General features: G+C 47.3%; 4 protein-coding genes and 1 non-coding gene across 5 annotated transcripts; 3 read left to right on the forward strand and 2 right to left on the reverse strand.

The window, feature by feature from the left end:
* Positions 1-7: 7 nt before the first annotated feature.
* EDB82DRAFT_153332 (fungal-specific transcription factor domain-containing protein) lies at positions 8-2809 on the forward strand. Its single transcript, XM_065607076.1, has 7 exons — positions 8-182; positions 226-306; positions 352-983; positions 1032-1234; positions 1282-1302; positions 1352-1753; positions 1802-2809. The coding sequence occupies exons 1-7, from the start codon at positions 53-55 to the stop codon at positions 2772-2774; spliced, it is 2442 nt and encodes an 813-aa protein (XP_065464638.1). The 5' UTR covers positions 8-52; the 3' UTR covers positions 2775-2809.
* EDB82DRAFT_153369 (Six-hairpin glycosidase-like protein) lies at positions 2809-4474 on the reverse strand. The gene is made up of 2 exons (XM_025733914.2): positions 4172-4474; positions 2809-4124 (listed from the first exon to the last, which is right to left on the reverse strand). Exons 1-2 carry the CDS (start codon positions 4340-4342, stop codon positions 2844-2846), a joined length of 1452 nt encoding a protein of 483 aa, XP_025584773.2. The 5' UTR covers positions 4343-4474; the 3' UTR covers positions 2809-2843.
* A 138-nt stretch (positions 4475-4612) lies between these two features.
* EDB82DRAFT_153374 (ABC-2 type transporter-domain-containing protein) lies at positions 4613-9582 on the reverse strand. The gene is made up of 3 exons (XM_025733915.2): positions 8466-9582; positions 7512-8409; positions 4613-7460 (listed from the first exon to the last, which is right to left on the reverse strand). Exons 1-3 carry the CDS (start codon positions 9251-9253, stop codon positions 4929-4931), a joined length of 4218 nt encoding a protein of 1405 aa, XP_025584774.2. The 5' UTR covers positions 9254-9582; the 3' UTR covers positions 4613-4928.
* Positions 9583-10512: 930 nt separating this feature from the next.
* Positions 10513-12896, forward strand: EDB82DRAFT_545003 (uncharacterized protein; the record flags this gene model as incomplete). Its single annotated transcript, XM_065609428.1, has 5 exons — positions 10513-10567; positions 10781-10832; positions 10893-11724; positions 11770-12575; positions 12629-12896. 5 exons carry the CDS (start codon positions 10513-10515, stop codon positions 12894-12896), a joined length of 2013 nt encoding a protein of 670 aa, XP_065464639.1.
* Positions 12897-13544: 648 nt separating this feature from the next.
* Positions 13545-13626, forward strand: EDB82DRAFT_t86. Its single transcript has one exon. It is a non-coding gene; the product is annotated as a tRNA-Gly (tRNA).
* Positions 13627-14485: the final 859 nt, after the last annotated feature.

The raw sequence follows: 14485 nt of genomic DNA on the forward strand, positions 1-14485 counted from the left end.
TCCTTCACTCATCCATCGGGCAGCGGGCGAAGCCATAGTCATTAACACAGATATGAATCATCAAAATATACAGTCGCCCACCGCCGGGAATGGATCCGCTGTTCAACCGAGCTGTCAGGGTTGTAAGCGACGCAAACTTCGTTGTGATAGAGAACCCACATGCAATCATTGCCAGCGGCTAGGTAAGTCACACGAACCAAACTTCACGTTTACTAACTCAAACAGATTCGCCATGCGTTTATGATCTAAAGAGGGCCAAACCTGGCGTCAAGACCGGTGTGATAGAAGGGCTCAATCGCAGAGTTGGTATGTACAATGGTGGTGGCTTGGAATCTTACTAACAGCATCAAGAGGCTCTCGAAAGTACAGTATTTCAAGGCTCGGGCACCAATAATTCAACCGACTCAGTCAATTCATCACAAATCATTGGAGCATTCTCGAGCCTTATACAAGAACTTCGTGGCTTGATATCCAATGCTGGCGTTTCGCTGCCATCACAGGCTGTCAACAACCCTTCAGTTCCTCAACACGCAACACCTGGAACAGTTTCCCTCTCATCCCCAAATGATGTCCAGCAGCACCCCCGGAAGAGGAGAAGAGTCGACAGCTGTGGCAATCCAAACATAGAGCTGGCCAGTCAGCTCGGCGAGCTGGGAAGTACGACAAGCCAACTGCCACCACCGGAGCTGCTTGAAGAAGTTATCAACGCATATTTCATTCTGGTCCAGCCATGGATACCAATCCTACATGAGACTCGTTTTAGGAGTCGTTTTTATAACCATGAGCAATTACCATGCCTCACTGTACTTTTGCATGCTATAGTGGTTGCTGCCATTCGCTTCGTGGACTCCAGTAGCGAGGAGCTGTCTGAGAAAGAGACTGAGGCATGGATATACAAATCCAGAAGCATAGTTCTCCTGTCCGGCATGGACGGGATGTCGGTCGAGAACTTACAAGCTCTGAGTATAATAGCGTTTACGGATGTAAGGACAACTTTTCTTATCAATGAACCAATCTAACGATCATACTAGATGGGCAATGGAGATATGCATCGGGCTTGGCCTATCATAGGCTCGCTCACGAGGACAGTCGAATATCTTCAGCTCAGTGTCGAGTTTGACGATCGACAACAAGGACCTCTTCTGAAACCATTTACGTCCTTATTGCCATCTCAGAACTGGACACAGGAAGAAGAACGAAGACGAGTCTTTTGGAGCATATTTAACTTGGATAGGTACGTTTATAACAGTTCTGGTAGAGGTAGTACTAACCAGACTATAGGCTCTGTTCTGTCATGACTGGGTAAGTCTGCAACGGCGAAAGTCATGCCAGTCTGTACTAACCCAAGTAGATGGAACACAAGCTTGACATCGGATGACGTTCGTAGAAGACTTCCTGCCGATGGTGGTCTTTGGCATAAGGAAGAGACAGTATTGACGCCCTACTTTGGTATCTGGCCCCGATCTCTGGCAAAGATGGGTAGCTCGATCGTTTTTCTTCCAGCTCACTATCCGAGTCCTGAGCAGGTTACAGAAGCACCGCCGGAAACGCCATCGACCAACACTACGGCGTCCAAAAGGAATGAAACAGTCGATATGACCACTGTGGGCGCTTTCGCATATTGTATTGAAGCAACCGAGTCGTTGAGTCGGGTTACTACTTACTTTCTCCAGCAGAGAATCAATTTCAAAGATCGCCAAGAGGTCGGGAATTGGCTTACCAGGTTTAAGGAATTAGATCTTCGCCTTGTTCAGTACGTTTCTTGATGCCATTCTTGACACATCGACTGACCTCTCACTAGTTGGAAAATGTTCCTGCCTCAAAAGTGGAAAGACTCCAACATCTCTCGACGACCAACAATCATCAACATGGATCCGAACCTCACACTTGCCCATATCACGCATAATACCTCGATGATTTTGTTACACCAACAAATAGCATATCCAGCACCGCAGTGGACAAGCATTGTTAGAATGCCCAGTGCCCATAGTGCCGAAACATGTCAAGTCGCTGCGGCGGAAACAACAACAATTACACGAAAGTATCTCAAGTACACTCCAGGAAATAGTCCAGTGAACAGCCAATTTGCTTTTTGCGTCTTTGTTAGTGCTCGGGCGCTGCTCGGTAGGCCCCCTCCTATTACTTCTTTCCTATATTCTGGAGCTGATGAACCTGTAGTTCACTGGAGATACTACAAGACTGTGTTGGCTCAGGAGTTCTGGGTTTTGATTGAGAGTCTTGATGATTTTGCCAAACGCTGGGCTGGTCCAATATCCAAAGAAAAGCCCAAAAGCTCGCTCGCCGGGAGATACAGCACTCAGCTACGTGCTCTTTATCAAAAGTGCACAGAGAATCCAGATTACTCACCCGATGTGATTGGTTATTCCGCCGACGGCTTCGTTGATCAGAACTCTGCTCAGACTCCTCAGGGACGTGATCTTACTCGACATAGCACTCAGAGCGAGGACTCGACGGCCGCAAGAGCTTGGCAGACATCGTTCGATACAAGGCCGACGGATACTGGACTACCTTTCGATCCCGCGCAGACACAGATTTCAAATGAGCAGCTCAACTTCCTGCCTCAAATATCACCTACGAATCCCGACCTGGAGCACAATTCTCCGGACGAATTATCTGCTATTTCTACTGTTCTCATGGATCAGGACTTTATGCAGTTGGATCGGGTGATTAGTTTTGACGAAATGATGTTTACAGCACAGACTATCGACGATCAAGGAGCTGCTTTTCCTGTGGATAATTGGACTTTGGGTTAAATCAGAACAGATGTTATTTGATCATTCTCTCAGTGTCACCACGATTTAACTAATACGAAGCCTATGTATTTATACCAGACCCATCTTGAGCAACCTGTTTCCAAACTCAAGAAGATAATAATCCGCATACACAAGCCCATGGTCCCAGTATCTCTTGTAGTCCTTCGCATTGTGATTAGCCGTGGCGTTCTTCAGAATAGCTTCAAAATGGCTATTGGGCTCCAAGTCCAGAACTTCAAAGGTCCCGTCAGACTTCAACGCGACCTTGGACTTTTCTTGTGCTAGAGAAAATTCAAGAGTATCCTTGACGATCCGAATAGCCATCGATCGATATCTCTCACTAAGGTCATGCAGCTCACTGCCGGCTAAAGCTTGCGAAAGTACCAGCATGCCGTTCGCGGCAATAACACCCGCAGATGAGTCTCGCAACGGAGCAGAGGTATCTATAGGTGCATCGAAATCCCACAGTGGTACATAGCGGCCCTTGGTGCGATTCTCGCCGGTTATATGTACCTCAACGCAGTCGGGAGACTTGAGGAGTCTGAATATAAAGTACTCAGCAAGTCCCATAGCTGCGTCTAGGAACTGGGGATCTTTGGTCCAGTTGTATGTTTGCGAGTATCCGAGGATGCCCCAGGCTTGTCCACGGGCCCAAGTTGAGTTTGCGGCATACCCCTGACCTGTCCTCTTCTCTTTAATAGATCCGTTGTTGGGGTCAAAGTTCACAACATGAAAGGTACTGTACATAGTTCTGCCAACAGAGTCGTCGGTTTCGTTTCGAAGAAGGGCTTTGATCAGGGCTTTGGCATGGGTTGTCGCCGCATCAGCCATCTCTGTCTGACCAGTCTGTGCTGCTGCGTAGTACAGTAGATCGAGATTACACATCGAGTCGATGATTACCAGAAAGTCTTGTGTCATACTCGAAATTTCGACGCCATCTTGCGACAGTACATCCCAAGAGCGAATAGCGCCGACATTGGAGTTGTATCTAGAGTAAAGTGATTGTGCAGCCGTTATGACAGACTGTAGAGCGTCCAGATCATGTAGAACCTCCCAGCGCACTCTCATCGACGGCTGAATCATAAAAGACATGTCGTGTGTGTCTGTTCGTTTCGCGTAGTTGTGCAGCGGGTCAGACCAAGCCCGTCCGACTGTGAGTAATTGCTTTAGAAGCTGCTGCTTTTTGGAACTACCGGGTGACGCTTGCGGAAATTTGGTCATGCGCTCAATCAGAGAGTATATGGAGCCTGGAAAGAAACCACATGTCCAAAAGAGCTTTTCTCGAAGGACATATTTGCCAGTGTCTGGTCCAGTCTGGGGGACATACTCTGGATAGGCGACTGGTGGATTCTGTAATATGTAAGTAATTTTCCTGGGACGTTGGGAATCTAACATACATTATCTATCAGTCCGCTCTCCGCGGCATAGAGTATTTTGGCAGTGATATTTTCGTCAAAAAGATCAGATAACGTCGATGAGATTGTGTTAGACAAAGTAGAGACTTTGCCGTTCTTCGATGACGAGCCAGTGCCATTAGTATGGCCATTGACACCATGGGAAATTGCCATTTTTTCTTTCTCTGGAATAATTGAAGTTTTTTGCTCGAATTATTCTTTGAGTTTCCTTCCTTTAAATGGAAGTCATCTTCATCTGCACTCGACTTCTACTTCAGACTTCGTCCGAACTTCCGAGACTTGGGCCGATGCCCGGCGCACATCAGAATGGTTAAAGTGGGACCATCACGAGTGTGGCTGTCTCCGGATAAGAAGGACATGGAGTCTTGTGTGATGTTAATGAATTTTCCGGGTACTTAATTATTTCTTGTTCAGGTTTCCATTGTCGAGGTTCAATCTTTCTATCTAATAAAGCGCCTGTGTATATTTATTTACTAGCTTGTCATCCACTTGTGAACATGACACTGTATATAAGTGACTGAGTTCAGGGTAGGCTCATGCCAAATTGTTACAGTGACTTAGACACCACCCAAGCCCTAAGCAATAGAAGTTCAGACATACATACAGCAACTGCAAAGCGAAAGATGGTATCGATAAAAGAAACGTATTAGTAAATATGTCTATAAGTAGAAAGTCTAATGAAGTCTAAAGTCTGCAGTCTATAAACGGAATGTGAAAAAGATTGCCACGATATAGAGGTCTACTCCGCCTTCTTGGAAGTCTTTGTTCGGAGCTTCATCAAGATATAAACGAGAGCGTAGGAAGTAAAGACAAAGGCAGCGGTGATGCCAGCGTTTCTCCAGCCATAGGAGTATTCCTTGATGTTGAGAGTACGGAGATAATCCTCGCCCTTGGTGTACGAGCACACCATACACTCATCAGTAGCTTCAGGGTTGATCAGATTACTGGGAACTTGAGTGAGCCACTCGGAGAGGTATTCGCCACAAGTAGTACCGTTCGGGGGACTGAAGCGAGCAAACTCCTTCTCCTTGCAATTGACCTCGGCACCCCACACACTAAAGGTGAGCATGCTGCTCATCAAGTAATTGAAAGGGTTGATGTAGTAAAGCCAATATCGCCAGAAGACCTGGATACCAGCGTATGGCACAAGAACACCGCAGAAGGAAACGAGGATAGTGATGACGAGTGGGTTGACAAGCGATGCGAAGACTTCGTTGGGCGCATAGGCGGCTATGAACTGGCCGATACCAGTGTAGATAAACTCATACATGAGCATGACGAAAAAGGTACTTCCAGCACGAGACGAGTCATCAGAGAACCCAACAGTGTAGTACCAGCAGACGTAGTAAATGACAGCGCAGACCACCAGATACGGAACTTCGGAAACGATAAGGCCGGTAACGAAAGCGATCCAGGAGTACATCTTGGACTTTTTCTCACGCGTCTCAAAGATATCTCGACGTTGAATGAACAAAGGTTGGAGTTGAGCCATAACACCAGGCGCCACGAAGATGAAATTGAAGATGGTGAACAGCTTAAGTTGGAGTTCAGCGACCGATGAACCGATCTGCCAGAATGTGAAGCCGTTGAAGAGGGCTGAGAAGACGTGTAAGGCATACTTGTTGTTAATATAGTCAGTGTTGCGATACAGCGACACATTCATACGATGGGTAACGAGCTTCGTCTGCTCCCAGAGCGAGGTAGCAAACTCATGACCGTCGTCGGTGGTACTAGGTGGCTTGGAGGCAGCATCAGTGATGATGTGGTCAAGTTCCTTCTCCACAGCAGCGTGTTCAGGCGACGATAGCCAGACTTGGTTCCAGTCTTTTCCTTGATGACCAGAAACAACGTCAATGATGAACTCAGCTGGGTTAACGTCCTTGGGACAAGGCGCGCCATAGCGGCCAAAGTAGCCAGAGACGGTCTTTGCCTGGTCCCCAATGTCACCAAAATAGACTGTCTTTCCGCCCTTGGCGAGAAGAAGGAGGGTATCGAACTGGGAGAATAGCTGAGCCGAAGGTTGATGGATGGTTACAAGTACTGCTTGGCCGACAGCAGCTAGCTTTCGTAGGAAGCGTACCGTGTTAAAGGCGGCCTGACCGTCTAGGCCCGACGTCGGTTCGTCTAAGAAGATAAGAATACTAGGCTTAGAGACAAGCTCGACGCCGATGGTGACTCGCTTGCGCTGCTCAACGCTCAACCCAGCACCAACCTTTCCAATGAGGGTATCAGCAATATCGTGAAGTTCGAGAAGGTCAATAATGGTGTTGACGTATTTAAGCTTCTCCTCGCGAGGAGTATCACGGCTTTGTCGAAGTAGGGCAGAAAATTCGAGGGCCTCGCGGACGGTAGCGTAAGGTTCATGTACATCGAGTTGCTCACAGTAACCTGCCGAGCGCTGGAAAGAAACCGGCAGAGGACGGCCATCGACCATGATTGAACCACGAATGGTACCGTCTGTCTTACGCTGCGCAAGAACATCGAGAAGAGTGGTCTTTCCAGCACCCGAGGCGCCCATGAGGGCTCCGAGCATACCGGGCTTGACCCAACCTTGGACGTTGTCGAGAAGAACGCGGTCTCCAGAGGGTGTCTTGACGGTGTAAGTCAGGTTTTTCCAAGTGAAGACTGAAGTGTTGCGGACTAGGTTGTCAGCGACACCGCTGGCGTCAGTATCATCGCCCGAGACAACACCGCCGTCTTGACTACCGGTCATCTTCTTTTCTCCCTGGGTCTGACCCTCTTCGTCAGATTGGCGAAGAGCTGCAGTGATATGAGCGTTTTCCCTGGGAATAAGAAGAGAAGGGGAGTCTTCCGAGGCAGCATGCCACTTGGTAGTGAAAAAGATGGTGATGGCCACAAAGAGTAGCCACCAAGCCCAGATAATGCCAAAGTTCCTCCACAAGTGATCATGTCCATAGGACAGAGAAGCCAGGTAGTCATCACCAGTAACAAAGGTCTGACCAGGCTTGGCTCCTCCCACACCGGCACAAGCTTGATGATCGCCATCATTGAAGCCGGGGCCACTGGGAACAAGACTGTTGCCAACACAAGGGATGATCTTCCCGTGGAATTCGTTTGAGAGCAGAGCGTCAAAAGCGTATGCCAGAGGGTCGATCCAGAAGATCCAGACGAACCAATCGTGCATCAAGGGCTTTTGGATGAGATAGCCAGAGTACATAATTGTAGCGGTGATGAGAAGACCGGAGACCTTGGAAGCAGCGTCGAAAGTGCTGAAGGCGGCACCGACGGCTCGGAAGAGGGCGGTAATGCACTGTTGTTACATGTTAGTCGTGTTCGGTAGATTGGTCCGCTGATGACTTACAATGGTAATGGCAACCAAAATTATCCAAAAGGTAAAAAAATGCCCAGCACTCGCGGTAAGGCCAACCATGAAATACTCAACAACCGAGAATGTAGTGACTTGTGTCAATATAATCGGTATATCAGCAGCAATCTGAGCGATACAGAATGCAGCAGGATGGTACATAGCAAATGACTTGTGCTTGAGAAGAACAGGACGACCAGTAAAGGAGTCAGTGACCTCAGACATGGAGACGAGAGAATTACTAAGAAGAGCAACAAACACGGCACCCGACTTGACGAATAAGCCGCTTGAATCACCTGAAGCGTTGTAGAAGAGAGAACCGGCGATGAGAGCCTGAACGATCATTGATAGCTGCTTGATCAAGAATGTAGCCCTGTCTCCAAGTACAATCTGATATTGCCTGATTATGCATGATTTCGTCTGATTCCAGAAACCGACCGTCATGGGATCGCTGTCAGACAATCTCTTGTCTTTGAACTGACGAACACCATCCTGGAAAGCTTTTGTCTTTGCCTTGGCGATATCGGAAGTAGGATAGTCGTATTCAGACCGTACTCGTTCGTAAATCGGCGACTTCTCATACTCAGCCCGAAGAGCTTTTGCAGTTCGTGGGAAACGGTTTTGGTGATCGTGATGGATTTGCCTCTCGGTGGGAACGGTCACTCCTGTCAAATAGTCTGCAACATTGGCTCCATGTTGACAAATGAAACCCATGCTCTCCATGAAAGGCTTGGCTTCTTTGAGAGGGCCATAGTAGACCTGTTGTCCTTCATCAAGAACAAGGACTTTGTCGAAGAGGTCGTAGATTCCGTTACCGGCTTGGTAGAGGGTGACCACGGAAGCTAGGCCCATGACATCGGTCATTGCGCGGATCGCCTTGGTATATTCTAAAGCACTATAATTTGTTAGAGGGGAAAGAATGTAAATTGTGTCTTTTTGAGGTTGACTTACGTGCTTGCGTCCAAACCACGAGTAGAGTTATCCCAGCAAAAGACTGAACCCTGGGTAGCCATAGTCTCAATAATGGAGACTCGTTTTCGTTCACCTCCGGAAACACCACGAACAAAAGCATCGCCAACCTTGGTGTCAATGGTATGTTCGATACCCATGGACTTGAGAAGGAAGTCTCTCGTCTGAGTTCGAAGTTCTTCATGTGAGTTGACACCCTGGGGGAGCTGAAAGGGGAGCTTGAGACGAGAGGCAAAGTCCATGGTCTGACCGACAGTCAAGGCGGGATAGAATACTTCTTCCTCGGTGTTCATGACGATCTGGCCGCGATATCTCTGGGCTTCTTCAGCTGTCATTGAGCCATAAAAGACATCACCTTCGACGCTGTTGTAACCACGTCTCTTGTTGGAAATCATGTTGAGAAGTGTGGTACATCCAGAGCCAGGACGACCCAGGACGAGAAGCATCTCTCCAGGTTTCACACAGCCATGGCTGTTGTCGAGGATGGTCTTGAGTGGTGACTTTTGTCGGGACTCTTTGATGAGCTTTGGAAGGTTGTACTGAGAGAGGACGTTTTCATGGATGGCGGCATCGGCGGCGATGACATTGACTGTGAGGTTGTTCCATGTAACGCCGAGTTCTCTATCGGGGACGCCTGAAGCTTTGTCACGCTCTTTGAAGCCGATGACATCTGACTTCATCTTCCATTCAGAGTCATCGTTGGGGGTTTCTTTGAGAGGTGTCGGTTCGTAGACCGTCGAGACGATGCTATCAGATTCCATGGATTCCATGTTTTTTGATGGCGGACGAGAAATGGTCCTGGCTGGTTAATTAGCCGCAACCCCCAGGTCAACAAGATCTGAATGAATAAGAACGAGAATTAAATAACAGTGATGCTGGTATAACATGTTAAATTAGGAAGCAGCAAACTTATTATAAAGAAAGACTTGCTGTGTTTGCGTCAGATTCTTACAAACATGACGGTCTTTTTCGGTGTCCGACTGCCGGACTGCGGCCAATGGAATTACTGAATCTGAGCAAAGGCATTTTTGATCAAGCGATCCTTGTTGGATTCTGTGGATCAAGTGTGAGGCTGATGGAACACGTCTGGAAATTGCGAGTGCGAGCGAGGGATTTGCCGCTTAGTAACCGGATCATTATCAGTTACATACTATGCTAAGGTAGTAGTGGCTTGAAGACACTACGGATGAGAGTGACAGGGGGCTAAGTCGTCTACGTAGGGGTACTTTGATGAATAACGATAACAACAACCTGTAAATAGCACATTCCAGCAGTGTTAACCATAATTCCACAAATGTAACATGAGTCTCTTTGTATTTCTTTTGTGGGGATTACTATCTATCAGTTCTATAGACTCATATCTTACGCAATCGTATCCCAGGCAATCCTTACCTAGACTCTCAACTCGGACAAACGAGAACAGCGAGAACCGTCGGTAGATGAAGGCGATGACGTATAATAGTAATCAGGTACCGCATCCGGATCGATCCGGATAGATTGGAGCGTTGATGTTGTACCGGATGTTTGGGAGGCCAGCATCAGTGAAAGTCAATTTGACAGGGCAATGAAGATCTTCTAAATCAAAAGAAGTGGACCGGAAGCTACGGAAGCGACAAAACTGCCGCTTAGTGATTCAATTAGCTCAAATACTCCCTGTCTAGCGGGTTTCTAGTCCAAATCTTCACATAGCAGGCTTGACTAGACGCCCCTAATCTATTCCACATCCCGTCTAGCGCTGTCAGAACTGCCGCTTAATCAGCGGTACTTTGCGCATCTTCTCAGTCATTACTTCCGCCATCCCTCTTTCTGCGGACATTCTTGAGACTCCGACTTACCTTCGGACTCAACTTTCCTGACGAATCGAACACAATCTGCGACCGAATTGGAATCGATTCTCATTTTGCTTTCATTGCAGGACGGGCCTTTGAATACCAACGCTAATCGGCTTTAATATTCGGCACAAAACTCAACTTCCGTGCATTTCAACAACACTTTTGCTTTGCCTCCCAGTCCCTTTTGTTAAATAGATATGGTCCAAAAACAGGCTAAGAAAGCTTGCGACGCCTGCCACAAACGGAAAGTACGTACAGTATTGCAATAATTTCCCTCCGTTATTCTCTTCCCATCCACCCCTGGGGCTTGACCTAAACGTTTCTACCAAACTCGTCTCTTGGCGACCCTGATCATCACCCATACATCTGCCCCTACCCACTATTCAGGTGGCTTACCATACTAGATCCAATGTGATTTGACAGACTCTGCTGCCCCATGTAACTGGTGCCAACACCACAACCTAGCTTGCACTTTCGATCGTGTCAGGGGTCGTAGGAAGCAAGCCGTCAGGTCTAGGTTAGTTCTATCTCCTGGTGTTGAACCAAGACTATCTTGGCTTACCTAGGTATACTACAGATCCAAACAAACATCAGAAGGAAGCCTTGTAGAAAGATTGAGAAAAGTGGAAGAAGCACTCGCTCAAACACTTGCCGCCCAGAACGATTCTCTCAGCCGAGTATCACAGCATTTTACTTCGAGTTCCTTTCCCTCACAAAACAAGCGGAATCATGAAAACTCAACAATAAATACCGGTCAAGAGCACACTCAGGTGGCTGTTACACAGCCAGACCCATCTAATTCTCCCATGCTGGACTCAGAATCTGTTGTCCAAAGAGAGAGTCTCCCTCCTGTTGTGGCCTCCCCTAGTGCTGTCTCATATGGCCAGCTCCATTTCGGTGGCTTTCATCTAGGCCATATTAGTCAACACAACGGGCTGCCACTGATCTCAGATCAAGGCAAGGAGTGGATTGCGTCTAAGACCGGATTAATTATCGATTTCGACGCAGGACAACAGCTTCTCCCGACACTTGCACTACCCTTGTCAGCACACCATTTCACCGACCCACAGGATCTATACACTCTCCCAGATAGATTGGCCATCGAAACAATGTTCAATGCGTTTGCCAATTCCTCCTTCAGACTTGTCTTCCCGGTCGTGGATCCACAGCTATTCTATGATACAATCAACCTTGCATATCTTAACTGGAGTGGAAAATCTCCCTCACTTGAGCAAATAAGCCAGAAAGCCTGTGTCCTGGCCTTCGCGTCTATGATACCACTATTCCAAGGGTCATTGACTGATCTGCCACCTGTAGACACCGATCTTTGTGCCACAAAAGCTCGCTATATTCTTACGGATGTTCTTGAGGGATCGAGCCTTGTCACTCTCCAAACGGCCTTCATGCTGGTAAGTCCTTTTCTTCATATAGCACATGAGCTAACATGATTGCAGAATATGCATGAGATCTTCCTAGGACGACTCCGTTCCGCTTCGATGTTTCACGCCATTGCTTGTCGCATGGTCTTTACCCATGGTGGTCATCACTATACCACAACTGAGACCAACAACGGTCATATCTCTCACGATGGCCGACATCGTCGCCAAACAAGACTGCTCTTCTGGCTTACCTACATCTTCGACAAGGACATTGCTCTTCGAACCGGCCAACCTCCTTTGATGTCTGATGAGTACTGCGACCTGACCCTTCCAGAGAACTACCTGGAGTGCTACGAATATCTCCCCGACTTAACTCATCATCTTCCTCCCGAGTCTCTTGGCGACAATGGCCTCGCACCCCATCTTCCAGGGGATCCACGTCTTAGTCATATCAAGGAAAAGACCAGCCGCTTGCTCTACTCCGCGCAAGCCGCTAAAAAAACCCCTGCCCAACTTCTATTTGACATTAGAGATTTGGACAACGAATTGGAAACTTGGAGAAAGTCTATTCCGCCAAACTTTCGACCCCAACTTTCTATTGTCAAAGACTCTCAAGTCAACGTTGAAGAGATGCATCTTCCGCGTAGCATGCGAGCCATTACCCTTCACCTTGAATACCATCACCTTCTGGCTACTATTCATCGCGCTAGTGGCAGATGCATGCATGATCCTGACCATGAGGAGTCAAACATTGATGCACAGTGGCGCTCTACTATTGAATCAGGCGTTGAATCAAGCATTACTCTGGCGCTGGAAGCGAGTCGTTCAACGCTTGTGTACCTCAAGGCGACTTTGAAAGGTCTGGCTGTTGAAGCCTTCTGGTAAGTTGACTATTCACAGAAATGCATAGTGCATCTGATTAACCTTAAGTCAGGATTGTTGTGTTTTACCCCACCGCTGCTATGATTACTATCTTCTTCAATATCCTCATGCACCCCCTCCGTGTAACGGCCCATGCAGACCTTGAACTACTTGTATCTGCCACTGAGCTGATCCACAACCTTCCATTATCGAACCACACATGTCAGCAAGATGAACAGACGACTCTCGTCAAGGGGTTTTGCATGGAGCTTGTTCGCCTAGCCAGCGGTGCAATCAGAAAAGCTACCTCTGCATTGCAGCAAGAAAATGATGTCTGCTAATAACCGACTCATAGGAGCAGCTTCGGGGCCGCGCCTTCCTAAGGGAAAATAACTTCTTCGACGTTAATAAGATTTGGTTTTCCACTGCCCGGGAGAAGGATCCATATATTCTTTCATCACGGCGGATTTGGTGGTCTTGCCATAGACTAAGGGGAACTTTAGATCACTACCCTTACGCTGGAATTTATCGTTCAGTCATGTCAGCAACCCTAGACTCTCTATCAGCCATCAAGTGACAGCCATTGCCATTGACATGTTTTAAAAGAACCCCCTGCCGTGATATATGGAAGCAGCTACCGACTCCTTGATCCGTGCCTTGAGATGCGATATCGAACAAGAAGAGTCTGAGTGCTGTTGCATTTGTCATTTCGGGGATTTTGAAAGCCGCGAGCTGGCAGGGGATGAGATATTCCTTAAGGTGGAGAGAGAAACCATCGCCAAAGCCTGAAGAGGAAAGAGTAGACATCAGTAGTTGGAATAAAGACAGCGCACTAAAACGAAATAAGGCTTTTAGCGTTTATCGTGGCAGCGTCTGTTATAGTTGTCAGCTGATTAGCGTACCTACTTTTCCAACGGTTGTTTCTGATAACTTCTCTGGTCTTAGGGTTGTAGCATTTTCTATCAGAACTCGGGTAAGAACAAATTAACGCGTAATTGGTTTAGTGGTAAAATTCTCCGTTGCCATTCAAGCGACATCGGGGAGCCCTGGGTTCGATTCCCAGATTACGCATTCATTTTTTCCTTTTCGAGGTCTTTTCAACCCACTTTTGTTATATAAATCTAGATGGCACTGGCATTCACAAGATACTGGTACAGGGTAGATAGCTGGCAAAACAATCTTCTCACTATAGAGTAATTATCTAAAGGGCAGATATTTTCTCCTTTCTCAATATAACTATAATATGTATATTATTCTTTGTAATTCCTGCATTTATCTTTAGCAGGTCCATTGATAATCTATGTTAATGACAAGATAACTGGTTAGTACCACGACAGCCTGTAGCAATTAACCTGGTCTAAGTAAGCGTTGCCTATCAGTCCAAAAAAGAGTCGATCCCAGTGGTAGAAAAAGCTAGCCGATCCATAGTGGCGTGTTGTTGAGCTTGATATAATGCGAGTTGATTTGAAGAATGTGGTCAGTCGAGGCAATGGTCATACTCTACATTATGTTTCTTATTGCAAGGTGTAAGACAGGATTGCTTCCATCGGCCACTTGTCAAAACATAACAACTCTGCCTCCCAATGTATTGCAGAGTACCAAGCTGGAGGTGTCAAGAAAAAATGATATCGTAAGCCAATCAACGACATGGCAGGGCTTCACCGGGAGGTGGACCTATGCCGGTCTAGTGTAGTACCAGACTCTTTGAGCAAAGGACAAGCCAGGAAGCGGACTGAAAATCGTAACAGACCTCAGATCTACGAGTAGGGGGATCGCAATGCTCTCGTGCTATGTTTTCATAAACCTGTGCTAGAGGTAGGTCAACTGAAATAACCTTTGCGACATAAGCCACTTGGCTTGACAGGAGCCCAATCCCAGCCAGTTTGTACTTACAGCAAGCTTCACGTGACCTTTGAGCCAATCAGTCGAG

The sequence above is a fragment of the Fusarium venenatum genome (genome assembly GCF_020744135.1).
Source record: "Fusarium venenatum strain MPI-CAGE-CH-0201 chromosome Unknown EDB82scaffold_2, whole genome shotgun sequence".
NCBI classification, from domain to species: Eukaryota; Fungi; Ascomycota; class Sordariomycetes; order Hypocreales; family Nectriaceae; genus Fusarium; species Fusarium venenatum.

What these genes read in the sequence shown, in the direction of transcription:
- EDB82DRAFT_153332 (XM_065607076.1), top strand. Translation starts at nt 53, where the DNA reads ATGAATCATCAAAATATACAGTCGCCCACCGCCGGGAATGGATCCGCT. An exon ending in AGCATATTTAACTTGGATAG is followed by an intron (nt 1,235 to 1,281) that starts GTACGTTTATAA and finishes ACCAGACTATAG; the next exon opens with GCTCTGTTCTGTCATGACTG. An exon ending in CTCTGTTCTGTCATGACTGG is followed by an intron (nt 1,303 to 1,351) that starts GTAAGTCTGCAA and finishes TAACCCAAGTAG; the next exon opens with ATGGAACACAAGCTTGACAT.
- EDB82DRAFT_153369 (XM_025733914.2), bottom strand. Translation starts at nt 4,342, where the DNA reads ATGGCAATTTCCCATGGTGTCAATGGCCATACTAATGGCACTGGCTCG. An exon ending in AGAGCGGACTGATAGATAAT is followed by an intron (nt 4,125 to 4,171) that starts GTATGTTAGATT and finishes TACATATTACAG; the next exon opens with AATCCACCAGTCGCCTATCC.
- EDB82DRAFT_153374 (XM_025733915.2), bottom strand. Translation starts at nt 9,253, where the DNA reads ATGGAATCCATGGAATCTGATAGCATCGTCTCGACGGTCTACGAACCG. An exon ending in CGTGGTTTGGACGCAAGCAC is followed by an intron (nt 8,410 to 8,465) that starts GTAAGTCAACCT and finishes AACAAATTATAG; the next exon opens with TGCTTTAGAATATACCAAGG. An exon ending in TTTTGGTTGCCATTACCATT is followed by an intron (nt 7,461 to 7,511) that starts GTAAGTCATCAG and finishes ATGTAACAACAG; the next exon opens with TGCATTACCGCCCTCTTCCG.